The 26,815-nt window shown below is 42.7% G+C and overlaps 4 protein-coding genes across 5 annotated transcripts in view; 2 read left to right on the top strand and 2 right to left on the bottom strand.

The window, feature by feature from the left end:
- Positions 1 to 1,907: 1,907 nt before the first annotated feature.
- LOC109480830 (putative methyltransferase NSUN3) lies at positions 1,908 to 4,192 on the top strand. Of its 2 annotated transcripts, none has more exons than XM_019783154.1 (4): positions 1,908 to 2,825; positions 3,155 to 3,312; positions 3,542 to 3,663; positions 3,883 to 4,192. In XM_019783154.1, the coding sequence occupies exons 1-4, from the start codon at positions 2,081 to 2,083 to the stop codon at positions 4,148 to 4,150; spliced, it is 1,293 nt and encodes a 430-aa protein (XP_019638713.1). In that variant the 5' UTR covers positions 1,908 to 2,080; the 3' UTR covers positions 4,151 to 4,192. The 2 variants fall into 2 exon arrangements, with proteins under 2 accessions (XP_019638713.1, XP_019638714.1); XM_019783155.1 differs by having other exon boundaries at positions 3,888 to 3,988.
- A 969-nt stretch (positions 4,193 to 5,161) lies between these two features.
- On the bottom strand, positions 5,162 to 19,836 carry LOC109480799 (tumor suppressor p53-binding protein 1-like). Its single transcript, XM_019783111.1, has 32 exons — positions 19,634 to 19,836; positions 19,371 to 19,467; positions 18,928 to 19,026; positions 18,508 to 18,634; positions 17,694 to 17,825; positions 17,116 to 17,435; positions 16,674 to 16,908; positions 16,230 to 16,335; positions 15,667 to 15,761; positions 15,429 to 15,553; positions 14,233 to 15,292; positions 13,882 to 14,037; positions 13,357 to 13,722; positions 12,937 to 13,093; positions 12,176 to 12,788; positions 11,686 to 11,820; positions 11,180 to 11,491; positions 10,924 to 11,043; positions 10,624 to 10,811; positions 9,464 to 10,362; positions 9,143 to 9,257; positions 8,856 to 9,004; positions 8,552 to 8,633; positions 8,231 to 8,328; positions 7,983 to 8,048; positions 7,667 to 7,831; positions 7,414 to 7,497; positions 6,999 to 7,133; positions 6,473 to 6,693; positions 6,044 to 6,117; positions 5,673 to 5,812; positions 5,162 to 5,455 (listed from the first exon to the last, which is right to left on the bottom strand). Exons 2-32 carry the CDS (start codon positions 19,446 to 19,448, stop codon positions 5,271 to 5,273), a joined length of 6,837 nt encoding a protein of 2,278 aa, XP_019638670.1. The 5' UTR covers positions 19,449 to 19,467; positions 19,634 to 19,836; the 3' UTR covers positions 5,162 to 5,270.
- A 528-nt stretch (positions 19,837 to 20,364) lies between these two features.
- Positions 20,365 to 22,978, top strand: LOC109480739 (40S ribosomal protein S6). Its single transcript, XM_019783015.1, has 6 exons — positions 20,365 to 20,453; positions 21,001 to 21,132; positions 21,332 to 21,542; positions 21,962 to 22,111; positions 22,505 to 22,611; positions 22,785 to 22,978. Exons 1-6 carry the CDS (start codon positions 20,448 to 20,450, stop codon positions 22,911 to 22,913), a joined length of 735 nt encoding a protein of 244 aa, XP_019638574.1. The 5' UTR covers positions 20,365 to 20,447; the 3' UTR covers positions 22,914 to 22,978.
- Positions 22,979 to 24,003: 1,025 nt separating this feature from the next.
- Positions 24,004 to 26,815, bottom strand: part of LOC109480678 (calcium and integrin-binding family member 3-like) — a 14,756-nt gene continuing 11,944 nt past the window's right edge. The window contains exons 5-6 of the mRNA XM_019782907.1: positions 26,594 to 26,724; positions 24,004 to 26,287 (exon numbers count right to left, since the gene is read on the bottom strand). Coding sequence (XP_019638466.1) covers positions 26,266 to 26,287; positions 26,594 to 26,724 — 153 coding nt within the window. The 3' untranslated portion in view covers positions 24,004 to 26,265. The remainder of the gene's footprint in view (positions 26,288 to 26,593; positions 26,725 to 26,815) is intronic.

Below are 26,815 nucleotides of genomic sequence, written 5' to 3'. Positions count from 1 at the left end.
AGGATGGGTAAGAATGTGTAAGGATGGGTAAGGTTGGGTAAGAATGTGTAAGGATGGGAGAGGATGGGTTAGAATGTGTAAGGATGGGAGAGGATGGGCAAGAAGTGTTTAAGGATGGGAGAGGATGTGTAAGGATGGGAGAGGATGTGTAAGAATGTGTAAGGATTGGAGAGGGTGGGTAAGAATGTGTGAGGATGGGAGAGGATGGGTAAGAGTGTGTAAGGATGGAAGAGGATGTGTAAGGATAGGTAAGAATGTGTAAGGATGGGAGCGGATGTTTAAGGGTCGGAGAGGGTGGGTTAGAATGTGTAAGGATGGGTAAGAATGTGTAAGGATGGGACAGGATGGGTAAGAATGTGTAAGGATGGGTAAGAATGTGTGAGGATGGTAGAGGATGGGTTAGAATGTGTAAGGATGGGAGAGGATGTGTAAGAATGTGTAAGGATTGGAGAGGGTGGGTAAGAATGTGTAAGGATGGGAGAGGATGGGAGAGGATGGGTAAGAATGTGTAAGGATGGGAAAGGATGGGTAAGAATGTGTAAGGATGGGTAAGAATGTGTGAGGATGGAAGAGGATGGGTAAGAATGTGTAAGGATGGAAGAGGATGGGTAAGGATGGGTAAGAATGTGTAAGGATGGGTAAGGTTGGGTAAGAATGTGTAAGGATGGGAGAGGATGGGTTAGAATGTGTAAGGATGGGAGAGGATGGGCAAGAATGTTTAAGGATGGGAGAGGATGTGTAAGGATGGGAGAGGATGTGTAAGAATGTGTAAGGATTGGAGAGGGTGGGTAAGAATGTGTAAGGATGGGAGAGGATGGGTAAGAATGTGTAAGGATGGGAGAGGATGTGTAAGGATGGGAGAGGATGGGTAAGGATTGGGGAGGATTGGTTAGGATGTGTAAGGATGGGAGAGGATGTGTAAGAATATGTAAGGATGGGTAAGAATGTGTAAGGATGGGAGAGGATGGGTAAGAATGTGTAAGGATGGGAGAGGATGTGTAAGAATGTGTAAGGATGGGTAAGAATGTGTAAGGATGGGAGAGGATGGGAGAGAATGTGTAAGAATGGGAGAGGATGGGTAAGGATGGGAGAGGATGGGTAAGAATGTGTAAGGATGGGAGAGGATGTGTAAGAATGTGTAAGGATGGGTTAGAATGTGTAAGGATGGGAGAGGATGGGCAAGAATGTTTAAGGATGGGAGAGGATGTGTAAGGATGGGAGAGGATGTGTAAGAATGGTGTAAGGATGGGAGAGGATGGGTTAGAATGTGTAAGGATGGGAGAGGATGGGCAAGAATGTGTAAGGATGGGAAAGAATGTGTGAGGATGGAAGAGGATGGGTAAGGATGGGTAAGAATGTGTAAGGATGGGTAAGGTTGGGTAAGAATGTGTAAGGATGGGAGAGGATGGGTTAGAATGTGTAAGGATGGGAGAGGATGGGCAAGAATGTTTAAGGATGGGAGAGGATGTGTAAGGATGGGAGAGGATGTGTAAGAATGTGTAAGGATGGGAGAGGGTGGGTAAGAATGTGTAAGGATGGGAGAGGATGGGAGAGAATGTGTAAGAATGGGAGAGGATGGGTAAGGATGGGAGAGGATGGGTAAGAATGTGTAAGGATGGGAGAGGATGTGTAAGGATGGGAGAGGATGTGTAAGGATGGGAGAGGATGGGAGAGGATGGCTAAGGATGTGTAAGGATTGGGGAGGATTGGTTAGGATGTGTGAGGATGTGTAAGGATAGAGGAGGATGGGAGAGGATGTGTAAGGATAGGGAAGGATTAGTGGGAATATGTGAGGATGTGCAAGAATAGTTAGGGGTGCATACGTGTGGGACCGCTGTGTAATGTCTTACATGTGAACGCCCTCATTTGCATACTCGGGACAACTTAAATGAAGCCGTTACCAACATTTCGGGTCAGGAAATATAGAAGTAAGGTCGTAAATGTGCGAAAAACGAATCGTTGCGTGAGTATACATCGTTGAGAGGTTGTCAACAAGTTTGACCTATTCAAGAGTGATTGTGGAAGTTATCGAAGTGATTTGAATCGTATTTTAGCGGGGATTCTTCAGCCCTGGAACAAGATGAGTAGTTGGAAAATCCAGAGAAAGTTACATCATGTATACCTTTACAGTGCAACATCCCGCAGATTGTTGTCATCTACTTGTAAGTGTGGCAAGTCACTGCAACAAACATCAGTAAAACTGCTTTCAACAGAGAGCCTTGCAACAGCTATTCATCCATCCAGGACAGAGGAAAATGACTCCAACCCTAAAGCTATTAGCCTGGGTGATGTGTATGCTAATAATACTGTTGAAGAGAGAAGAGAATTCAAGCACAGCAGAACACCATCACAACTCATATTGGACCACTTTGACAGACGATATGGGCAACAGTTTGGCTCAGACTGGGGTGACATCAGGGCTGCACTCATGGCTCCCAAACTAAATGGCCTTCTTCTCAACAACTTTGCTCAGGTGTCAACAAAGGTAGCAACTATTCTACAAGAACATGGATTGCAGAAGGTATCTGATTTATGTGATATATCATCCCATTTGAACTGGTGGGAAGAAGGAGAAACCATTGGAATACAGAATTATCACAAGGGTACAGAATCAAGTCTAAAGTTTTACATACACCCAGAGAACAGACATGTTTGGTTCCCTAAGCTTAAGCACGTGCCTGGGCAGCTGAAGTCGTACTTTCTCCAGGGGGCTTCCTCTCTGCTGCCTGTGCTGGCCTTGGATGTACAGCAGGATGACAGCGTGTTGGACATGTGTGCTGCTCCTGGGGGCAAGTCTTTGGCCTTGTTGCAGGCAGCAGAATTAGGTAATAGTTATTTGTTGAATAGTTACTGATATTCACAGCACCATCGTCCATGCAGGTCTATGTTGAGGAATCGAATGGACAGTTAAGTGAGTTCTGTTCTAATGTGCTATTCCTAGTTCTGTGTTTTATGCACTGTGTGTCATTCGTCCGTCAGGTTGACGAGGACCGCTTTGTCATCCCTCCGTAGTAGGGTGTGTCCTCAGGTGACTGTAGAGTCACTGTGTACTAGTACTAGTAGTAGGGACTTCTGATTCATACTTGTTGCACACAACAGTATCTGTCAATCACATTTTAACATTACTAACCTGACAACATCTACACCACTGCAGGACTCCTGACCAGTAATGAGCCTGACCTGTGGAGGAGACGTAGGCTGGCTGAGACACTGCAGTCTTACATCCCACAGGAGATACTGCAGACCAGAGTGGATGTGTCCAAACTCAATGGTGTCCACTTTCAGGATGTGACTCCAAACACATTTGACAAGGTCCTCTGTGCTCCCTCTACCTATCTTTGTGATTTCAGCAGAATGCATTAGACTGCACACATCTCAAGGCTATTACTTTTGTGGAATGTGTACTATGCAAAACAACACCAATCATTCCACAGACAGCATAATACATTGTACACATGTACGAATCATTTTGTTTGGCATCTTTGCCCTGCTTATATTGCACAGATGTTTTCATAGCTGTATAACCCAATGTTTGTTACAGGTCTTAGTGGATGCCCCCTGCTCCAATGACAGGAGCTGGCTGTACAGCAAGAACAGTGTTGGTATGAAAATGAGAATAGAAGACAGAAGACACCTGCCACAACTCCAGGCTTCACTTCTGAGGTTTGCATTCTTGTCTTCTTCGTGCCACTTTCTTTTTGTATAAGAGTTGTTTGTTCCCTTTAACAATCAACAATATATCTAATCTCTCTTTTGACCCTCACACAGTACTATGGGTACTTTTTCAGTAATATTTCAGATGCCTTAATGCCATACAGTGTAATCTTAACTGTTGTCAGAATGCAAATATGAAAATGTAAAGTCTATGATGTTTTCCTCCAGATCAGCCCTGCATGCAGTGAAGCCAGGTGGCACAGTGGTGTATGCGACCTGCACACTGTCACAGAAGGAAAATGATGATGTTGTGGAGTTTTGTCTCAGGCAGAACAAGTCAAGAATAGATGTCATCAACTTGAATAACTTCAGTAAAAACTTCCAGAAGATTTTCAGATTTGACTCTTCAACAAGATATGGACAGCTTGTATTGCCCCATGTTAACGCCAACTGGGGCCCAATGTACCTCGCAAAACTGAAGAAAATAGACACATAAAACCAATGACAAAAGTAAAGTGATCCTTCATTTCTGCCATCTTTTTTATGTGTTTTTATGTGTTGCCACACAAATAAAGAGTGTTCAGCACCAAGGGCAGGTCTATCTTCCAGTGTTTGGTACAGGGACAAGATACTAGTAGGTCTTTGCCTTTGTTGTGTGGTTGGTATTCAGTACCAAGGACAGGTGTGTTTGCCTGTGTGTGGATGGTGTTCAGCACCAAGGACAGGTGTGTTTGCCTGTGTGTGGATGGTTTTCAGCACCAAGGACAGGTATGTTTGCCTGTTTGTGGATGTTGTTCAGCACCAAGGACAGGTGTGTTTGCCTGTGTGTGGATGGTGTTCAGTGCCAGAACAGGTTTGTTTACTTGCACATACATGTAGAAGGTGTTTGATGGTATTGGATATGGTATGGAAAACCAATTGTATAATGTGTATAGCCTTCCATAGTTGTCAATTGAAAATTCAAACAATGATTAAACAACTTGAACATTTTAATAATAATATGCTGATGGCAACATTACATGCATGTATAAAAGTTGGTATGGAATGATAACCTTCATCGTACATTCAACAACATGGGAGACCTTGCACTTACAACATACAAATGCTGATTTGCACCAGGAGATTTACTTTCCCATTTTACAGGTACTGTATTAGAAAGCGGAACAGAGATATACAATGAGATATTTGACTGTAACATGTTTGCTTCATAACATGCAAAATGCCCCAAAGGAAAGGCAGGTAAAAAATCAATAAACATAAATGTCATAAAAGTTTTACACTATGATAAGATTTAAAATACTGCGCAAGATTTCAAACTTCTCTTCCATACATGACATGCTTGCATAATTTGTGCTTTAGGGTCCATATCATCTACTCTTGGTCAAGTCATCAGTCACACTTTGCTTTGCAACAATTGTCTACAACATTTTAATGGAAATGACATGATTGTTCACAGAAATGGTATTCTGTAGGGCCACATTTTCAGAGATGTATTAAGCAAATTTTTGTGCTAGTTGTTTGGTAGTCCAGTTAAGATATAATACCAATATAATACCAGTAGTTCAATCTATATTTCTCTGGCAGTGAAACTTTTTATACAGTTGTTCTACACATGATTAAGTGTCCTTGAAGTCATGCCTGTACTTTGCGTGTCCTGTGTAACCAACCCTGTGTGCGTGTATCAGGCACTGGATAACCCACTCTGTGGACACCACATTGACTCCCAGCTGTCCTGCCCTCTGTACAAGGGACCCTGGACACGAGGGGTCACTGACCACAAGATCACAGTCCAGGGGGGCACCTGGAGGGGACAAGGACCAGTTGGAGTTATCTTCTGTCTCAAATACACAGACATTAATCGTCAAGGTAAGATTGACAAAAAAATCAAAATACATCTACAATTCTACAGTAACTCATTTTCCTTCTTGGATTCTGATTGAATCTTTTAATCACACAAAAATTTAGATACTTTTCCAGTTATAATCAAGTTACAAGAAAGTTTATTGAAGTTCACTCACTTTCTGCCTCCTCCTTTGACACCTTCTTAGCCATTACACATCCAGCTGCTACCAGAATGTCAGCCCACACGTCTCTGAAGTCTCTGCTTTCAGACACAACAAGTGCACCCATGTTCTGGAAAATTCGACCTCGTGGTTGCCTATAGAGGGAGGGAAATCATCATCAAGTCTTTCTTCTGGTCAACTCACCTGTTCCCAAGACTAGTTATGGAATATCTTCTCCACTCTCCACAAATAAGGGCACCATACCCCAGGATAAAATAACCTTTAGCAGCTATCTGTGTCTAAAAGGCTGTATTTGTACCTAACTCAGATGTCCACAGTTAAAATTCACCACAAAATGCACAACTTCTGTCTGGAAACCTTCCTACCATTCTACAGTCCTCCTGGTCTCCAGACTCCTCCCAGCTGGCAGCAGGTAAGCCTTGTAGTCCTGTAGACACCCCTGTAGGAGGTACCAACACTTAACACGGTGGATGTCATCAGGTCTTACCCTTATTTTCCTTCCCTTTATACATATCAAATTTGGCAAGTTTTGAGCCACAAAAAGCCCCTTTCAAGCCTCAGCATATAGTTGTGCTTTTACTTGAAAACTTTTATATTTGAAGTGTGGAAAGCAATTTAAAAATCAAACTATTTTAGTTTCTAGCAACATTATTACATTAGCAGCACAAACAAAAAGGAAAACGCTTTGTATTTGATCAGCAGCTACGAGGTCTAACAAATATGACAGCTGCACATTTTCATCAAGTTTTTGCTTTAGACTGCAGGTTGAGTATCAGGAAGAGTCCACCCTGTACCTGACTACAGCTGTCCCTGATCCACTGGTGGGACACACACGGGATGCCGTGTGCCAGGGACAGGAAGTACTTCTTGGTGCGGCAGAAGCTGTCAGCAATCAGGTAGAGATGGGTGGATTTGGACCTTTCCTGCATCCTCTTGAAGTCCTCGTAAACCTTCCCTCCACCCTGCTCAATCTGGAGCTGGACATGGCTCTTACTGTAGGGAAGGGTGCTCATTTCTGTAAGCAAAACACATCTCTGTTAGAGTCCATGTATCATTGATATGTAATTGTTATCTGACATAAAACACAGCACTGCAACAGTGTACTATCTTTTCCTGATATTCTCATTACACTCTTATAAACAGGAAACTGTTATATAACATAGGTACTGATATCTGCCTGCAAAGGGCAATATTTCAGACGAATATTGCCTTGTCTTTCCAACATGTTCCTTATTGAAAGAATCTGTGAGGTGACATTACACCACTGCTACTAGTGGAAGCACAGGACATCCTCATGCAGGCTCCCTCATGACAGCCTACCTTCTTCACTGTCCTCACTGGACTGAGACTCTGCAGCAGCTGAGGCCTTCTCTGCCTTGTCTTTAGGTGCAGCCGTCAGGATGAAGGCACAGCCCCTGAACAGTCTTCTGTTGGTAGGGAGGGGGCCCAGTTGCTCTGTATACAGTACATGTATAAATTATGTAATTTCAACCATTACAAACCAGTGGGGATACCAAGAAATGGGCAATCTCTATTCACTACTGATTTACAACAGACATTTACCATGATCAACACCATTAAATTCATGCAATCAATAATGGGTGATAGAAAAGACTGCACAGTATTTATTCTTTTTCTTGGTATATACATGTACTACAAACAGTAACTGTCCTGTCAGTGGACAATGTCTATGAAGTATTCTAGTCAAATGAAAGCAAACGTGGGTCTGTCCCACCTTGATCGTCCTGGCTGCGCAGGGAGCGACGGGCAGACTGGGGCTGGGGACTGTCCATTATACCTGCTGGTAGGGTGGGAACACCTGGGGGGAAAACAGCTGTCATTACACCATATATATTACTCTGGAGTAGGTCAAGACGTGTTTATATTCTTTTTGCTTAATAATCAATATTACTGGTACATTAAGTACTTACGATCACAAGTTGGGAGACTTAGAATAGTAAGAATAGTATGATGTGAGCCTGACTAACCTCTGACAGGAGAAGAAGTTGAAGGTTTGGGTGCCTGTCCTGTCCCCCGGTCCATCTCCTCAGCCTCTTCCATCCGCCTTCTTCTCTTAGCCTGTGGGCCCCTCGGAGTTGTTATGCTACTGCTTGTGCCTCCAGAGCTGTACTCAGTTTCCCTGATTGCTCTTCCTATAAAAATCAGAATGATTGCTAAGTATAACCATACATGTATTTGGTACATGGAAGGGGTCACTGTCGGTGTCATTACTGGGGACATTAGAATACCAGTAGTCAATGCTTGAAAACATTAAAATGTTTTGTTTGCTGTAATCTGCTTTACCTCTGTCTGGAGTTTTGTATTCCTTAGCAGTCCCAGGTCTCTTCCTCTTTCCAGTGACAAGATTGTCTGAAAAACAAGGTTAAAAACAAAACAGTTCAGATGGAATAAATGAAAGCTACAACTATCAAGATCTACAATAGAATCTGGAATACTTTATCATGGTTATTGTCAGTGATAGGACAATCCATTAAGTAGTCATTGATTGGTAACAATACAGGGGGACAACAGGGGACAGAAGGTTTGCTCACCCAAAGAAACAGAAGCAGACACTTCAGAAACTCTCATGATTTGAGCCCGGTATGCTGCAGCCTGTTCTGGGTTCAGGATTACATTGGCATGGGGTGCTCTGTGGGGAGACAATGGTACAGTCACTGTTACTCTTACTCTACACTTAACTACCGGCGGCTGTAGTTAGAACAACAAATCCATTTAACATTATACACTGTCTGGAAACTAGTAAGTCTTTTTGCACCAAGTAACTTCTATGGCAAACTGTACATCTTGTAGGAAATGATGGACCCAACTGATGGTCTGTCATTAACTTTTGTTGCTTTTTTTTCAGCTCTCACCTGACAGTGGATCCATCATTGAATTCCACCAGATAGTCTTCTGCCCCCGTCTCTCCACTGTGATGGTAACCTCGAACAATCCCTGGAAAATTAAACAAGTGAAAAATCTCAAGTATTGAAGTCAAAGTATTGTATTAAAATTATTTATATCAAGCATTATATTTTACCTTCAATCCTTTTTCAGCATCATCATGTACTGAAAAGCATTCTTCCTCTGAATTGAGTCACCACAATCAAAGAGCATTTAACACCTTAATGTTTACATGTAGTTCCTATGACAGAGGTTCAGAGTAACATGTCCCACCTGGTGCGTAGACACAGTCCTGCACATCCTCTACACCAGCCAGGACAGCCGTGTTGACAGGCAGGCGGGACACCACCATCAAGTTCCTGGCTGCGATTTCCCTCGGACGGACAGTAGTCTCATCCTCATCCTCAAACCTGACCAGGTACCTTCAGAAAACAATAGGGGGAAGGATTAATTCTTATATTCAATCTAATACAGGTTTAAGTACAAATTTCTGGTATGGAAAAAGAATACCACTTTACTACTAGTATGCACTGTACCAAGTTTCTGCGAGAATCTCTTACCTGTCGTTTTTCAGTGTCTTGAGGATGACACCAGGGTACCAGTGCTTGTCACTCACAAGCAAGGCCATCACACGAGCCCCTTCTCTCGGCTCTGAGCCTCCACTGTCTGAGGACTCTAGAAACAAGTGAGACATGTGACATACAATTAATACAGCAGTTCTCCTTTATATTACTTGTCTAACATCCTAAACACGCAGCAAAGAGTGTCACCGCTGAAGGAAATGAGAAGTAACAAACATTGTATCATATGATCTGGTTTTAGATAATGGGTTCAATAATGATTTTCTTCCAGGCATAAAACAGTCTGACATGACCACTCACCTCTAGTTACTTCTTCTTGTGGTTTGTCATTCCTTCCAGACAGCCTCTGTTGCACCCCTTGAAAGGGAATTTCTGGAGATCCTGCTCTCTCCTCAGAACTTTCACTGCTCTGATCTTCACTCTCTTGTCCCCTAGAAGACCTAGATGACCTTGCTGCTGAGCTACTTCTGCTTTCCTTGCGACCTCGAGGTGTTTTAGCAGTCCTGTCTGCAGACCTTCTCCCAGCAGATGATCCCCCTCTCTTCCCTCTGCCTCGAGGACTGCCCCTTGTCCTTCCTCTGGGTCTCCGCCCCCGTGGACTCTTCTCAGATGTTTGTGCAGCTGGTCCTGCTTCTGCCAGGTCCTCTTCTGCAGTTCTGCCACTGTCCTCTCCAGAGGGGCCAACTAGTCTAGTCCTGCTATGTCTGCCTGTGTCTTCTTCTGTACTGTCAGATCCCTTCTGTATAGCTGTCGTTGATGCTCTCCTAGAAGAGTTTGTTTCCCTCTCAAGTTCTTCTGAGCTCACTGTTTCTTCTGCTTGTCTCACACGGCTGCTTTTTCTTCTCCTAGACTGTTGTTCTCTCTCCCCTTTCTCCTCTCCTTCCGGTCTTCTCTTTTCAGCCTTGTCCTCTGCACCTTTGCCTGCACTGCTGCTAGCAGCATCCGTCTGTGTTCCAGCTTCACTGACCTCCCACCTTTGACTGCCGCTTGTCACCTTTGACTGTTGACCCAAGAGCTGGCTGCCTATCCCTGACCTCCGTCTCCTGGGTGACCCCACAGGTTTGGTGAAGCCCTCCTGGTCCTTACCCCCTCCGTGGGAGGTGTCCCCCCTCTGATCCCCACCTGCGCTGGGGGAGGAACTGGAGGACTTGGACTGGCTGGAGGATGTTCTCTCCAGACTGGCCACACTAGGACCCGAGCTACAGAACACCAAAAGATAGAATCTCATGACTAACTGTTTCAATACTTGTGCAAAGTTACTTTAAAGCAGCGCTGTATTTTTTCTGCTATGAACTTTTGTCTGTAAGCAGCAAAACCATTCTAATACTTTTGTCCTTCAAATTGTCATTAACTATACACACGTTCAGTAGCAAATGGTTCTAAATTCATTTGAAATACTGGCAATATAGGTTTAAAGTCAGCTACATGTAATTCACTCAAAGCAACCAACATGTACAGACCTGCTAGTCCTACTCAAGCTTGATGAGCTGAGGCTTTTAGACAAGCTTGAGGGAGATGATTTTGAAGCTGATGTAGAGAGAGAGCTGATGTCTGCGAGTTCCCCTGACATGAGTGAGCTGCCAGTCCGGGATATACTTGGTGAGATGGACACTTCCTCCTCTATGTCTACCACTGGGTCCTCTGTCTCCTACAGAAACAGAAACAGATTTAGAGAGCTACAGAACAATTAGTACGTTTTGGTACATGTACGTTAATAGACTACGCATATTTAGAAATGTAACACAAAATCTAAAGCTCACCTCTATCACTTGGTAGTCCACAATTTTCTGTCCACGTTTGATTTTCTCTGTGATAACTCTCTTGACAATTGTTTCTGTGATGGTGGTGATGGTTGTCTCACGAACATACTGTGGTGGGCTCTATGGAGGAAAGAGTACAGGCACACTGATTTTTAAACAAAAGATACATCACGCATGCATTGCAAAAAATGCAACTACCCTGGTGTACTCTAACTGAAACTTGTACCAGATTTTATAGAAACTTTTTGTCGCTCACCTCTTCTTCCCCTCCAGCAGATTCTGTGTCGTTTTCCTCGTCGATTTTCACCTTTTTCCGAGGCGGTTGGCCGTCTTCCCCATCTCCATCTCCTGCCATCCTCTTCCCATCTCCTCTTCCCTCCTCCTTTTCCTCACCCCCATCCCCACCAGTGGGCTGTCCCTGCTCTGTGCTGATGCCCTGGGCACTTGGGGTTGAACCACGTCCTGATGGGGAGGTTCCCCCACCATGTGCCCCAAGTGTTGCAGATTTGGGCTGAACTTCTTTCCTCTTTTTCGAGGTTTTTCTTGTAGGTGATGGTTGGGTATTTGCCTGAAAATGAGATAACAGCAATCAAATAATTATCACAATTGTTCTTCATATCTTTGGTGGCAAGAGTCACTTTATTGCCAAAATGTAGCCTAGAATTATCTTACACAGTATTGAATACCCCATAGAGCCAAATCTAATATTATAATGTGCCAAGATAATTTTTCCCATGTATAACAGCCACAGGTTTGACCTACCTGTATTCCCACTACCCTGGTTGTTGAAGCTGACTGTGTAGAGGGGCCCTTCCATGTGGGGATAGAAGCTGGTGGACTTCCCAACCCTGCTGCCACCACCTGCCTCCTCTTTCTCCTGTCCTGAATGGGGCTCACCTACAGGGATTCAATCCATTAAGTCTATCTTGCAGAAATATCTGACTGTGATTTAAAAAAACCTGTTTCAGTCTTCCAGATATGTCTGCTACTAGTTCAGAATCGAGGGAGAGAACTTTATCCAGGAATCTATGGTATAGATGCCGATGATATAACCTCCCTTTGACGTAATAAACCTGATCCAGCTTCAAGTTCCTAAGTTTGCCCTACTGGCAATACTACAGAAAAAAGTTGTCGTTTCTGATCCGACAGCTTTTCCCTGAATAGAAAGATCGAAAACACTGTAGTCAAAAAGCATCCTACTTCAAAGGCTTTCTACTGAAGGCTAACACATGTTGACTTAAGCAGTACCTACCTGTGAAGTGTACTCATAAGGATCCTTCTCTTCTCCTGGCAGTTTTTCAGGAGTCTTTGGATCTTCTGTTACAGCAGGTATCTCATCTCTTTCAGTAGTATGAGAGGTAGCAACTGTCTCTGTAGCAGTTGGGGATCTTTTTCTCTTCTTGATGAGTTGTGCATGGTCATCACTTGATTCGCCTTCTCTTTGTCCTTGTTTTCCAGTCTCATCTGGACCCAGCTGCCCAGGCATCTGTTCTCCCTCCTCACTACTTCTCCAGTACTCCAGGGTGTCTGCATTAGATGACACAGACTGGGACTTTGTGAGAGGGTGAACTGGCTCTTCCCTCTCTTTAGACTTGCTGTCAGGAGACTGTTCCCTGGCTGCTGACTGACAGGAATCCTTTATCTCCTCAGGTGGCTCTGTCTGTGCTTCAGCCTTAACTTCAGGTTTCTCCATCTTCTCTGGGGTTATTCCACATGTGTGCTGTTCCTGAGGAACTTCCATCACATCTGCCTGGCTAATCTTTGACTCCTCTTCAGAGTCGGATAACTGAACTGGCCTCCTCTTGCGGCCTTTCCCCTTCTTTCCCGTCTTCCTGCTGCTTACAGGAGGACCAAACAAGTCTTCACTATGGAGAAATATATCAAGAAACATCAACAATACACATGCTACAGAATATAGTCTAATCGCATACAGTACAATCACTCTTACAGTGAACACCACAAAAATGTATCTATAAATGGAGCTAATTTTGTCTAAAAGACATTATCTGTTACCTGTCCGCTGGCTGAGGTGCATCATCTTCCTCAGAGCTGCTGTCCTGTTCCTCCTGCTGAGGCCGGACCTTTTCTCTCACCCTGGTGAAGAGGGAGGGGAGTTTGCTGGGACTCTCCTTGATGGCCTTCAGCCGGTCAGCATCCAGCTCTGGGGGTTCTGGAAAGGGCCACAACATTAAAATATAGAACACTAGTACTGACATAGCCATTTGTCTACCAATTCTCTTTTTTCTATCAATTACAGGGTTAGGCTATAGGAAGAAGGATAATATGTAGCCTTTGATAGCTTAAAATTAGGCTACATACTTGCATACAAAATTCCAACGTTTTCCATAGAGAAAGATCATGTTCAGCTGTTTTGTTAGATTATGCAATATGCAAAAAAAAAGTTTCCATTAAATGGCTTGTCTAAAAACTCACTTTGTAGCTGAAAGAGAGGTTGCTGGTTGTCCTCCTGTGTATGATCTGACTGGCTCTCCAGTACAGCTCCCATCCTCATCTGTAGTGGAGGCCCTGCCCCAGGCTGCCCACCCCTATTGGCGGGAGTGGTTGGTCCCTGCCCCCCACTGGAACCTGGGTCAGCAAAGGCACTACCATTCCCTTCAGGGGTGGTGACAGCACTAGTGACTGCACTAGTTGGTGTGGTGTCCGTGGGAGACTCTGTGTAGTCAGGCAGGGGAGTGCTGTGTCTGGGCAGGCGGGGGCGCTTGGCTTTCATGAGGGGAGGGGTGGTGGCAATCGGTCGGAACAGCCCTCCATCTTTGGGGAGTGCAAGGTGGAAGGGAACTAGAGGGCAGAAAACAATGCAGAAACATTTAGTCTTCTTAACGAACGAAGCAGTTAAGATGGAAAGAAAGAAGTTGTGTTGCCTATAATATGTACGCATTATGTTAATATTTTGGTATCATTCTCTCATTTGAGATAATAAATGTTCTGTCCCAATACCTGAAGACTCTGAGTTGTTGGCCTGTGCTGAAGGTGTTGCCCTGTTGTCTCCTAGTGGCTCCTCTTTTTCAGTATCACAAAGAACAACTTCTATGCAGGAATCTTCTTTGGATGTTTTACTGTGGCCAGCACTGAGAGCAGCCTCTCCTTTGCCATCTACATCACAAGGGAACAACATAAACATCATCTATTGGCAAGACTTGATTCATTTTAGTTCTTTCCTGTCTTTCTACTCATGTATCCTGCATAGCTTCTACCAACCATCTCTGTATTGACTCTTTAAAGAGACAGAGACTTTATAAAAATTTAAAAAAATATTGAGGAGAAAAAATATTGGTCAAAAGGTCCTACCTTCTTCTGCAACTGAAATGTCAGCTTCCTCCTCAACACCCGAACCCTTGTCTGCTTCTTCACCTTTTTGGGAACTGGTGTCTGTGACAGCTACATGTTCCACTTCTTCACTGGAATGTTCTGTAGGAGCTGGTCCCTTCGGCTGGTTGGTAGCTTGAGGTAGGAAGAGCAGCTGGCTTGGTGCTAACTCTAGCTCTGTGGACTGGTCTAAGTCCCCACTCATTTCCCTCAACCGACTTTGCAAGTTTTGGGACTGGGAACCATCCAAGGATGGGGTAAAATGAAGTGCCCAATTGTCCTGTACATCAGAGCCTTCTTCTTGTTCATCAGTGTTATCTTCCCTCTGCAAAGACCTGTCACCACCCTCTTTCAGGGCGATGTCCTCTGTCACATCTTGCTTCTCATTGTCATCAGACTTTCTGATTTCCTCTTTTTCTTGGCTCCCATCTTCTCCGATCATTTCAACCTGGCTATATGATGTCTGCAGATCATCTTTGCTGGTGCTTGCCATGTTCCAAAGTGAAACATGTTTCTTCTGAACACTGTTGCCTTCAGCTTTTCCTAATGATTGCACCCTGACAGTCACACTTTCCGGTTTCTTCTCTATTGGCACATCCTCTGTCATTTCCACCGACACTCCGATCACTCCACTCCCTTGGCTCATCTCCAGTAGCTGCTCAATGGCAGCTTCCAGGGAACGATTTTGCGCCTTGTAAACACTGCTTAGAATGTCCTCATCCAGACTAGGAAACATTCCTTTCAAGAAGTCTAGAGCTTGTTTTAACTCCTGCCGTTCACTCCTCCTGCCTGTCTGACTACTCCCAGAGGAGGAGGAACTTTCAGTCTCATTGCTCTTTAGTCCTTCTGGTTTGGTTTGTTCTGTAGGTAAAGCTGAATCAGCTTTGTTGTTCGCTCCCTGTAATGTGCTTTCATCAGGACCTGATGTAAGTTGTGTATCAGAAAGCTGCAGGTGTAGGGAGGGAGGTCGGCTGGCTGAGTCCTTAGTCATCTCAGCAGACTTCACACTTTGGTCTTCATCTGGACCTGATGCAAGCAGATCCTGGAAGAAAATTCAACAAGGTGATAATACTTATTATATAATAATATACAATCTGGCATTAATCTGGCAAACTGAAGGACATCATCAGAGACAGTGTGTAAAAATCTTGAATATGATAAATAGAAGAAAATGTTACCTGGGACCACTGTGGTTCACTTGGCTGCCATGGATGATCTACAAGTTCTTGCACAGACTGGGCAGTCTGTGACGATGCTGGTGATGACGGAACAGGAGGGTCTTCTGCAACTTCCACAGGGTGATCTATATAACAATAGATCAATATTGAAGATCACAAAAGTTGGTAAGCTTGACCAGATGGTAATGATGAAGCCAGATCTCAACAGCAAGTTTATCAAATTGGCATGCATGTTTACCTTGTTCCTGTGTGTCCTGTGTAGGTGAGGATGGGATGATGTGTGGGGTGTGGCCGTACGCCTCTGGTGAGGGGGAGATGACATTCTCAGAACCTCTGGAATATGGAGGGAATTTGTGTCCAGGTGAATCTTGTAACATGTGACAACAGGTTGAAATTGTTGAACAGAATCAAAATCAGTTACTAGTATTCTATGTTTGTACGTTTGATGGTTATGCATATGTTGATGGCAGTTTTGACCTGTATGATATTACCAAAGTGCTGCATTTTCTCTCTAAAGAAATTAATAAAAAGGGCAATAAAATATGATGACGTCAACCATATGGTCTCTAAATTCGTAAGTAGTAACATCTTACCATAGGCTATCAATATTCATTGCAACCATAACTCTTTCAAGAAATTTTAATGGTAAAACAGAGGAAACTTAAAATCACCAAAATAGCGTTCTGAATAACCTTAACAATTTGTATATCATCTACAAATCATGATAGTTCTGTTGTTTGTCTCATGATTCTACCATGTCAAGTAATTGGTTCCTACAAAAATGTGCAGTCATGTTCCTACCCCTCTGATGACAGACTGGTGTCCTGCACTAACATGGGTTCTCCTGACAGCTGCAGACAGCCCAGGTTTTCAGCTGGGGTGGATAGGGCATGCTCATCTTGGGGTCCTGAAAGCAAAAAGCAAATGGGCAAAACAGTAATAGGTATTTTAATAGTACATTTCATGGATGGATTGACGTTGATTGAGAGCTCACATGAGCTGCACTGAACTTAACTTTGGTGTAAATTATGAGCAAGTACTACAGGAACTGCAGGAGTACATATGCTGATGTGGGATATTATGGTAATGATATCGACAATGAAGCATCAATCCGATGAACAGTAGTTATACTCAGGGGTCAGCCCACCACACATTAGTCATGTCCATGTTGTATACGATGAACAGATGTCCTCCCAGTCTAGAACAGGTATCATGAGCAAAAGAAGGAGTATAATAGTGACTTACTCTGGATTTCTTCTAAAAACATATCCTGTTGTGAAGACAGTGGGTTAGGCGAGTCTGGCCTTCCTGTGGGCTGTGAGTCAGGTATACTCAAGGGCTGTTCCTCCATGGCAGTGTGTACCTCCATACGCAGCTCCCCTGACGTGTGCTCGTGGATCTTATTACTTGCCCCACTGCTACCTGACCCTCCTCCCTCTGGCTTTGTATTCTCTTCCTCTGGCGGTTTTGCCTCTGCATCCTAGGATATAACAAGCCATCATGTTGAGAAAATACTTCTCCAGACAATGGAAAATATAAAGAATCAAAGTATGGCTAATACTAATATATAGTTGTGTAGCAAAACATGCAATATAACAATCATACTGTCTTTTCTCCTTTGGATAAACATTACAAGAACTTTTGTCATCCACCAAGCCATACCATTACCAAAAAATTCACATCTTACCCTTGCTGCAGAAAGCTCCTCCTCACCAAGACGTCTTCTTGCCTTCATTTGGGACTCTTTTGTTTGGCCGGCCTTCCTGGGAAACTTGTGAGGAGACTTCTTTGGGGACTTCGTTATCAAGGGAGACATCTTAATCGTAGATTCAGACTTTCTTGGAGATTTTCTGGGCGACTTTTTTAATGGAGTTTCTATGTGGCTGCTGGACCCACTGGAGCTGCTAGTGAATGAGCTGACTGTGCTGATGGTTGAGGACTGTAGCTGGACACTGCCACTGGAGCTGCTGCCACTCAGCTTACTACTGCCACTCAGCTTGCTGGTACCTGTAAAAAGACAGAACAGTCCTTGAGACAATGTTATGACTTGAAGATGGCAAATCAAATTGTGTGTTCAGTACAAAATGCTATGATACACTAAATTAAATGGCTAAGTGCAAGCTTGCTTGTCTATTAGGAAAAAAAGTTTGATGCAAGGGTAGGCAGAAGGATAGACAAGGGTTTTTAACATCCATCTGACACTGGCAGCACCATTACACAGTTGACATGGAATATCACATATAGAACAATAGCAGAGTTTCCTACCAGGGCTAGTTAGATGAGGCACACTCCTACGAGCAGGAGACATTTCTGAGTCAGTCACAAGGGCTGTAGATGCTTCACTAAGTCCACCCAGCCCTTCACTCTCTGATCCTGTGTCTACTTCACGTCGTCCCTCTATGGGACAATGACACAAAACAAATTAAGCAACTTAAGCACACAGAAGTAATCGCTTGGTTACCCATGCTCTATAGGTTATGGGGTTAGACAGCAGGGAGAAGGCTAAAGGCTATACTATGACATTAAAGCCAGCCACACAAATACGATCTTACAATTTAGCTAGAGTACAGGACAGAGAAATAAACAGTAAAGACAAGTAAGAGTCACCTGTTTCTGACAGAGCTGACATCTCCCCCTCACTCTGCTGTATCTCGTGCACAGGGATGACTTTTATAGGTGTGACTGTGCTGGGGAGGGGCCGGACTAGTCCAGGTAAGGAGCTCCTACTGGAAGGTAACAAACAGTCCAGTAGGTACACCTTGTGTACACATTAATACCCAAATCTTATCAGAGAACAGAAGTGTCACAGTCTCACAAGAACAGATAATAGTGAATTTACCTCATGGTTTGATCTACTTTGCTCCTTTGGAAAGAGGCATGTAGAGATGACAAGGAACAGTTACAGCCATGGTTTGTGATACAGTGAGAAAGGTACAAAAAAAAGGTCAGCAATTAGTTCCAACAATTCTTTATTCATTTGATATTTGATGTTTATCCAGGGTTGCCCAGTGTGACCACTAGTTTACAGTGAGGACCTAAAGTTATACTCCTTTTCCATCCCACTCTTTGTTCCCTTTACCTGCCACTGCTATTTCCACTGCTCTGCGGAGTGGAGGTCGATGTGTCTGCCTCCTCCTCATGATGGCTATCATCACCTCCTTCCTCTTCATCGTTATCGTTATCATCATCATTACCACCTCCATCACCTACAGGGTAACAGACATGGAACCATGAACAAAGGACATGGAACCACATTACCACAATAGTACACTTTTCTTCAGCATGACTACAATAGTTTATCAACTGGTTGCAGCTGTTCTCTTTGGCCACTCACATAAAGCTCTCTTACTTTTAGAATGGATTGGTAGTCCACATACATGTACATGTAGTAGAAAATAGATTGGCTCACAGTTGCACCAGTCTGGTTTCAGGTTAGAGAGCTCTGTCAAAAAAGGATGAATAAATAATGAAATGAATTTCTTACCTCCCCCACCGGCACCCCCGCCTCCTCCTCCACCTGGCTCTGCCCCTCCATTCCCATCATCCTCTGCTCCTCCACCTTGGCTACCTGATCCCGAGGCCCCGGCACTTTGAGGACCTGATGAAGAAATATTGAGATATAAAATGATTGAAAATTCTGTTGTGAGGGCTGCAAAAAAATACCTGCAGTAAAACTGGCCAGGCCATATGGAACACTTGGGCATAAACAAAGCAGATACCTGTAACAAGTAAGCATAACATTACTGTATCATTTCAATTGCAGTGTAAATATGAGAACTTATCATTAGCAACTTCTTGGAGCTTTGCAAAATCTTTTAATGGAAGTTGTTAGATATGTTTATTGCTGATAAAATGACATCAGACATTATTTTGCTAAACCTATGACCGACGACACAGATAAACACAGAATTTCAGATCTCTCGACCATACACAAAAACTGACCTGATGGTCCAGGATGCTGGCTACCTCCTGGTTGGCCTGGTGCACCTGTTGCCATGGTGATGTGGCATTTGTGTCCATTTGCCATCATCTCTACTTCCTGCATGTCACATGTTGGAGATCAAAGTGACATGAGATTGAGAAAGAACACTTGTCATCAGCTACATTACTTGATGTCATTAGATAGCAAATAAGCAATCGTTGAAAGTGTGTATAATTTCTGGCATCTAGTTAGCTTTACAATAGTACTTGTACATTTGACTGACCATGATAGGACTGGTACTGCTGTCCCTCAGAGCTGATAACTTCGCTAACATCTTGTGTCTGAAGATGACGTCCTCCCCATCACTGTTACAGTAGTCTCCTTCCGCCTTGGTCTCCAGCTGGGAGTTCTCCACCATGAAGCACGGCGTCTCATCGCTCTGACTCAAGTCTGGCTGACTAAAGTCCATGTTCATGTACACTACGGGAAGTGTTGAAAGAAACATAATTCATAGATGGCATTTAAAAACTCATTGACTTTTTATTACGTACATACCGCAATCAGCATCTATCCGAAGTCCGAAACTAAACTGTACGATCGATAGATCGCTGTTTTTGTTCCAAACAAAATCGACATACCGTGACGATAATATGTAATACCTTCATAATTTGGCCAATGCAAACGTCTAGCATGTCCACGTCCACCGGTTCAAGAGGTCTGTTGTTTTGACGCGTGGTAGGACGCAGGTAAAAGAATTAAATGATCGCGACTCAAACAACAAGGCTTCCCGCCAAAACAAGCCTGGGCATGTCGGAAAGTTCAAAGGTCATTGGTTGTTGCTACTTCCGGGGTCCGAAAATCATTACATTCCAATATACCATTGATAAACATCATTACGCTTGTGTGAAAATCATCAAAATTTTAGGAAATGTACTATTAATGTAGTCATTATCTTATAAAAATCAATCCTCGACTTGTAATTAGTGACCTTTGACACACAGTGGCACGTGTAAATCTCGCGAGACTATGTTGGAGTGCGCGAGACTTCCGTCGTCCTTTTTCGGCCACCGTCTCATGCGAGGCGGAGAAGCTTCACCATGAAGGTAAGTTATCTTTAAGTTTTCTGTGTTAAAATGGGATCGACCTTAAAACTAACAACATGTTTTGACTGTATGGCATCTTAAGTTTTGATAGAATATAGTTTTGTGAAGTATCGCAATCCAAAAGTGATAGGATGAGGTGGATTGTGTGGAGTCGTTGGTTCTGTGTTGCGATATCGTCCTCAGATGACTGCCATAGTGTGTGTTGGACTTGGCACTGTTTGGCAGGTATTTTGTCGTTCTCGCACCGAAGAATGGAAATGTATCACTTACTGGAACTTTTTTTAGAGGTACAATGTACATGTTGATCGTTACGTGATATTTTACTTTGTTTTGAACCTTTTAACAGTGATATGATTATTTTGCAATAAAGGTGTGGGAGGGGGGTGGGATGTTGAGGCTGACCATATTTTATTCTTGTGTACATGTCATTAGGTGAGGTGTTTAAATTATGTATGTCTCTTGTAATTATGAAACTTCTCAATGAAACTGTCTCATTTGACCGTGCCGCATGCCGGGGTCTGATTATCTTTGCCATTTTGCTCTCCAGATCAACATTTCGTTCCCGGCCACGGGCTGCCAGAAGCTCATTGAGGTGGATGATGAGCGCAAACTTCGTCCTTTCTACGAGAAGCGCATGTCTCATCAGATGACAGCTGAAAGCCTTGGAGATGAATGGAAGGTGCGGTCATACACTGTAGCATCTGTCATATTTTGTTTGCTTGCATAATACATACTGTAGTGTCTCATCATGATCTTGATAACGTTTTATTGAACAGTAATTCTTTGCAAAGATGGCATGTTATAAGTAACGTTAAACATTCAAGTTGTTCTAATCTGTTTCATTTTAAGTGATTAATGAAGAACAATTTAATTTGCAGGGTTATCTCGTGAGGATCAGTGGTGGAAACGACAAGCAGGGCTTCCCCATGAAGCAGGGTGTTCTGACCAACGGCCGTGTGCGTCTGCTGCTGGCGAAGGGCCACTCCTGCTATCGCCCCCGCCGTACGGGAGAGCGCAAACGCAAGTCTGTCCGGGGCTGCATCGTGGATAGCAATCTGTCGGTGCTCAACCTTGTCATCCTCAAGAAGGGTGAGACAGTTCTGCACAGTGTTGTCAATTAGTTTGAAAGTTTGTGATATTCAAATAATATTAACATGAGTTAAGATGTCCATGTAGCAGCCACAGCTAACCTACAGTAATTTGAGTAAACCAGTCATATAATTATGTGTGAACTGTACAAAATTTGAAAACAGTTTGGGGAGACTTGAGAAATACCTGAACTGTTTCAAATCCTGTTTTTGTAAGAATTCTTCACAAAATCATAAGATGGAAAGTCTTCTCAACATCTTCTGTTCCATCCTACTGCTGCACAGTCTTGAATTACCAGTTCAAATTTTGTGCCAAAGGGAGAATTTTGAATTGCAGGAATTGTAGATGAAGTTATAGAGGAAAGTGTGCCTTGCAAGGTCTGTAGGTGTTTGTAAGATTCTTCTCATCATCTATTACAGGTGAGCAGGACATTCCGGGACTGACTGATACCACCATCCCTCGCCGCTTGGGTCCCAAGCGTGCTGGCAGGATCCGTAAGCTCTTCAATCTCAGCAAGGAAGACGATGTACGTCAGTACGTGGTCAGGCGTCCCTTGCCACTCAAGGAAGGTCAGTCTCTGTCATGTTTGTTAAGAAGTTAGGGTAGCAGTTTGGAAAAATCTTAGTTTTGTTTTATCCTACCCCCAGCTGCATAACTTGGTAATCAATACAATTTTGGTGCCTAAATGGCTACTTCAGTAGAGATGTTAAGTACTACGAAGTAGAGATGTTCAGTACTAGTAAGCAGCTTCACAGCTTATAACCTGTAGAGTGACAGTAAAGACTTCTGCTTATAAGAGAGGATATTTTCTGTTAAGAGTAATATTGCTGAATTGTCGTGTTAAATTGAATGTAATGATTATTTGCAATATTGTAATTGTGGTTATCTAAACATAGGTAGTGTATTAGATAATTGATTGGAGCATGTTGAGATTTAGTGGTATCCTTACACATTTCTCTTAGGTAAGAAGCAGAAGTACAAGTCTCCAAAGATCCAGCGACTGATCACCCCTCAACGCCTTCAGCGTAAGAGACACATGAGGGCAGTGAAGCGCAGACGTTATGCCAAGGTAAATCTTTGTGATCCCGATTCCTGTTTTAGACATAGAGCATTGATTGTAGGTCTACGCAAATGTTTCTTCTAAGTTTACTATGCAGGAAGCGTTATACATATATGAGGACAGGTATTTGATTTAGAACAGGTATGTCCAAGTTTATAATTGTGTATTTTTTCCTCACTTAGCAACGTGAGGAGGAGGCCACCTATGCCAAGCTCCTGGCCAAGAGAAAGAAGGAGGAGCGTGAAGCACACGCCAAGCGCCGCTCGTCAGCACGCGAGTCGTCCCTCCGGGAGTCCAAGTCCAAGGCCTAGGTGTGCAAAACAATATATAGTTCCCTCTAATGGGAGAACAATAAACTTGAAAAGACGTCTTAAAACCTTGGAGTTTTGTGTGTTTACTTGGTACTTTTGCCTATACACTTGGCAATATTGTTCTAACACTGCTCTGTGATGAGGAGTTTTGGTTCCACAGATAGCTGCAAGAAATTTAGGATGACTGACAAAACAATGAATGAATAAGCCATGGTTTATGTTACACATAGTTACAAAAGCCTTTGAGAAACAAATAGTTTGTGTCGTGGTCAGAACGTAGTGAATTTGTTTTGCGGCTGGCATTTCTATAGAGTAATCAATGTAACAGAGCAACAAGCTGGCTTATGGAAAAGAAAGGCATTTTATTGACTTTCCTTGGTTTCAACAGGTCAAGTTCATAAGCTGCATGGCAAAGTTCATCTAAGCATAAGAAAATAACCACTGATCTCAGATAATGCCCAGCCTCAACAAGAAATACTGTATCGATAGCAGACTTGTATATTTTAACCAATGCTTCAGCTCAGGCATGTTTTTCTCCTTTCTTAGTTCACAGATTTGGTCAGTAGACTAGGGCCTCTCTCACACTAATCTGGGTTGATTTCCAGACTTCCACCCTTTCTTTACTAAAAAAAAACACTAAGTTGTTAAGGTAAAGGTTAGGCCAGTAAACATGGGGGAATGTAAACATGTTGGATGATTTTGACATTTACATTTTTATCCTATATATTATGGGATTTCTATATATTATTTCTGTGTTCCTGCGAAATGTCAAATCCTTGTTGTACAGATTGACATTCAAAATATCAAGTCTTCCCAGACAATTCCTTTTGGCCCTGCCCCTACTGTAGATCACGGAGCAGTTTATGCCCTCTTTAGATTGTAGTGTTTGACAGCAGATTCTGGAATGGTCTTTTGATTGAGAACTATTTTATTACAAGTCTAACTTAGGAGACAAAAAATTAGTTTAGTACAAGACATGATATACATGTACCACCTCAAGTACGAAATAATGCTTTTTTTCAGCATTACAAATACATGTACGACTCTCAAATTGTGGCAGTAGGAATTAGATAAATATCCAGCCAACAAGAAAACCCTTGTCTTATTTGTGATTTGTAGCTCACAAACTCGTCAAAGTCATGTTGTAATGTTTGGCAGTTTGTTTTGATCAGAGACTAGGAAAATCAACCTTGATGCTATACTTTCTATGTAAATGTATAGACAAGCTAGCAAAGATTTAGGTTTTGCCAAAATGATACAGTAGACATGAAAAAAATGTGAAGTAAGGGCATTTTGCTGCATATTAGCCTCCAGTTGTGCAAAGAACAGTTTGTCCGTGAAGCACTGAACAGCAAAGGTCCTGAACAAATCTGCATCAGGAGATCTGGTGCCATGCATAGTACAATGTGATGACATTGGTACAGAATACACTTCCATCGACATTATATACAATCACTGGTAGATATCTATATCGCTATGCCTCTGCACAGAAAGCCACTTTGGTTACTGGTAATAAGAACAACGAACATAGTAAATTGAAAAACACAAGTTCTACACAACAGACATAAAATTTGAAACACATAACCCAGAAGATGAAACCTGCTGAAAACTTCAATACATTACCAATAGTCATTACACAGCCTTTCAACAGTATATACAATATTTGCACTGGCCTCTTCAGCCACAAAAAGACAATAGCTCTTATTCCAGTCGTTACCACAAACCTGAGTATTGTAAAGCACGACAAAGCTGCAAACAGGTATGCAATGGTCAGAAGTGGCAAAACTTATCAATTTGGTATGGTCATTTGAATAGAGATACAAAGGTTCAATGGCCTCTGCAAAGAAGGTACACAATGTGTATCTGACATTAACTCATCATATTTCCCATGTTTGTACCACTTATGCCTTGAATACAAAACTTGTTTTACTGCAGTACCAAGTACATGTTTTACAAGGCAAACAAATGTACCTACTGGCATGTTGGAAAAGATGCAGGTAAAACCTCTTTTTTCATATCACAGAGAGGAAAATCTGTGTGATCAGGCTAATCCTAGTTCAATTCAGAGCTACTTTTCAAAAGGACCTGTACATCTGAATATCTCATCTTAATCATTGTACATCTACTTGTTCTCCTGGAACTTGTGAAATATGAAAACTAACAGTTATGTACCAGACGTACTGACTTAAACCAAGGGCGAGATGTACCCCTCAACTGAACATCTCCCCTTCCTCAACTTTACAAGGTAATATATACAACTTCGTCATCTGACAGTGTGATATCCCACATTCGTGTGGTCAGCAACATTTCCCAACTGTCCAGGCCTCACCACAGATCAGTGTTACAGGAGTTAAAAGTCAAATGCTGTACACTGCAATGAGGAATAGCTTGTCATTACACAAATACTGTACAGAAATGCACAGTACTTCCTCTGACACGTACAATTCACAAGGTTGCAACCAACAATGTAACTTTTTTTAGTCTTTTTTCAACAAAAATATTAGAAGCCCTATTAAGTTAACCACCCACACAGTGAAAGATTTTCACTCCAAGCTTAACACAATTGTAAATGTAACATTAAGAAGTATCCCTAAATCATAAGAAGTAAATGTAGTTACTTCACTTGTGATGTTAATGGGAAGTCTAGCTGCATAGCAATTTTGCTGGTACATTCACAGTGCATGAGGAAAATTGTGACAGTTTTGGTCCTAACCAAACAACTGGTCATGAATAAGGAAATGCTTGTATTGAAATGCACATCGCATGACTACAACAGCAGATAATGCCATACATGTTCTCAGAAGCTCTCTCATGAATACAAGATACACAATGATCATCTTTCCAAGGACATCCCTGCACCATAGTTATGTCAAATGGGTTTGGATACCTTCAGGTGCCGTCTGTTGGAATAATCTCACACATACTAAAGGTATATCGTATGGTGTGTGTTTCAGTCCGGACTAGAAGTCATCTTTTTGGCATACATGTCATGACTGCAATCTCCATGCAATTACATTAGAAGCAAAAAAGTAGAGGAATATCTATTTGTAAGAAATGGCTAAGACTGCTAACGAACCCTAGGCTTCCTTTTCTTCATCTGTTGGAATTTTCCTGGAATATTACCACTTGGTAATAAGCCAAAGGCTCTGGGCTACTCTTAGTAGTGCACGCAGTGGTTTGGTGTGCACACAACTCTCCTAAGTAGCGAACAGGAGCTGTTTGACCCTGGGGTGAAGCGCCCGCAGGATCTTGCCTCTGCTGCTGAGGACCCCCATACTGCACTGCTGAGAAGAGTTGCTAGGTGGCATCAGGGAGAATTAAGGCAACTTCTTGTGTCCAATTCCAGAGAAATTCATATGCGGATGTGGAAAGTGCTGTAGAGAAAAAGATTTATTTATTTATTTATCTTACGAAAAAATGGGTGGTCCCTTCAGCCGTTGAGGCTAATTTCCAAGGGAGCCCATGGAATACAAGAAAATAATGTAACAGAAATTCGAAAATCATAAATCAAAAATACAAGATCAGAGGTGAGATTGTCAGAGGTCAAAGATGATTCAATCCCATTGACATTCGTACCTAAACAGCCAATACAGTATAGAATATAAGTTTGTCAACTGAATGCTATTTGCAGCATGACAATGGAAAAATTATCACTAAATTTTCCCAATGATTTGACTTACTTGAGGAAGTCAGGTGCTCGTGATATCACATGTTCAAACTCCATATACGACAGCTGGCTGTCGTCATCAAGGTCTGCCTCCTCTAAAATCTGATGAAAGACACAACAATTAACCTTGATTGGGTGTACCGTCTGCAGTTACATGTTAACAGCCTACAGTAAGTGTACAATCATACCATAAACAGACTAAATTTCTGTCACCACTGCTACCATTCTTATCCTC

The sequence above is a fragment of the Branchiostoma belcheri genome, unplaced genomic scaffold (genome assembly GCF_001625305.1).
Source record: "Branchiostoma belcheri isolate BF01 breed outbred unplaced genomic scaffold, Haploidv18h27 scaffold52, whole genome shotgun sequence".
NCBI classification, from domain to species: Eukaryota; Metazoa; Chordata; class Leptocardii; order Amphioxiformes; family Branchiostomatidae; genus Branchiostoma; species Branchiostoma belcheri.
The sequence above is the reverse complement of the archived record's forward strand: the minus strand, read 5'-3'. Positions and strand labels throughout refer to the sequence as shown.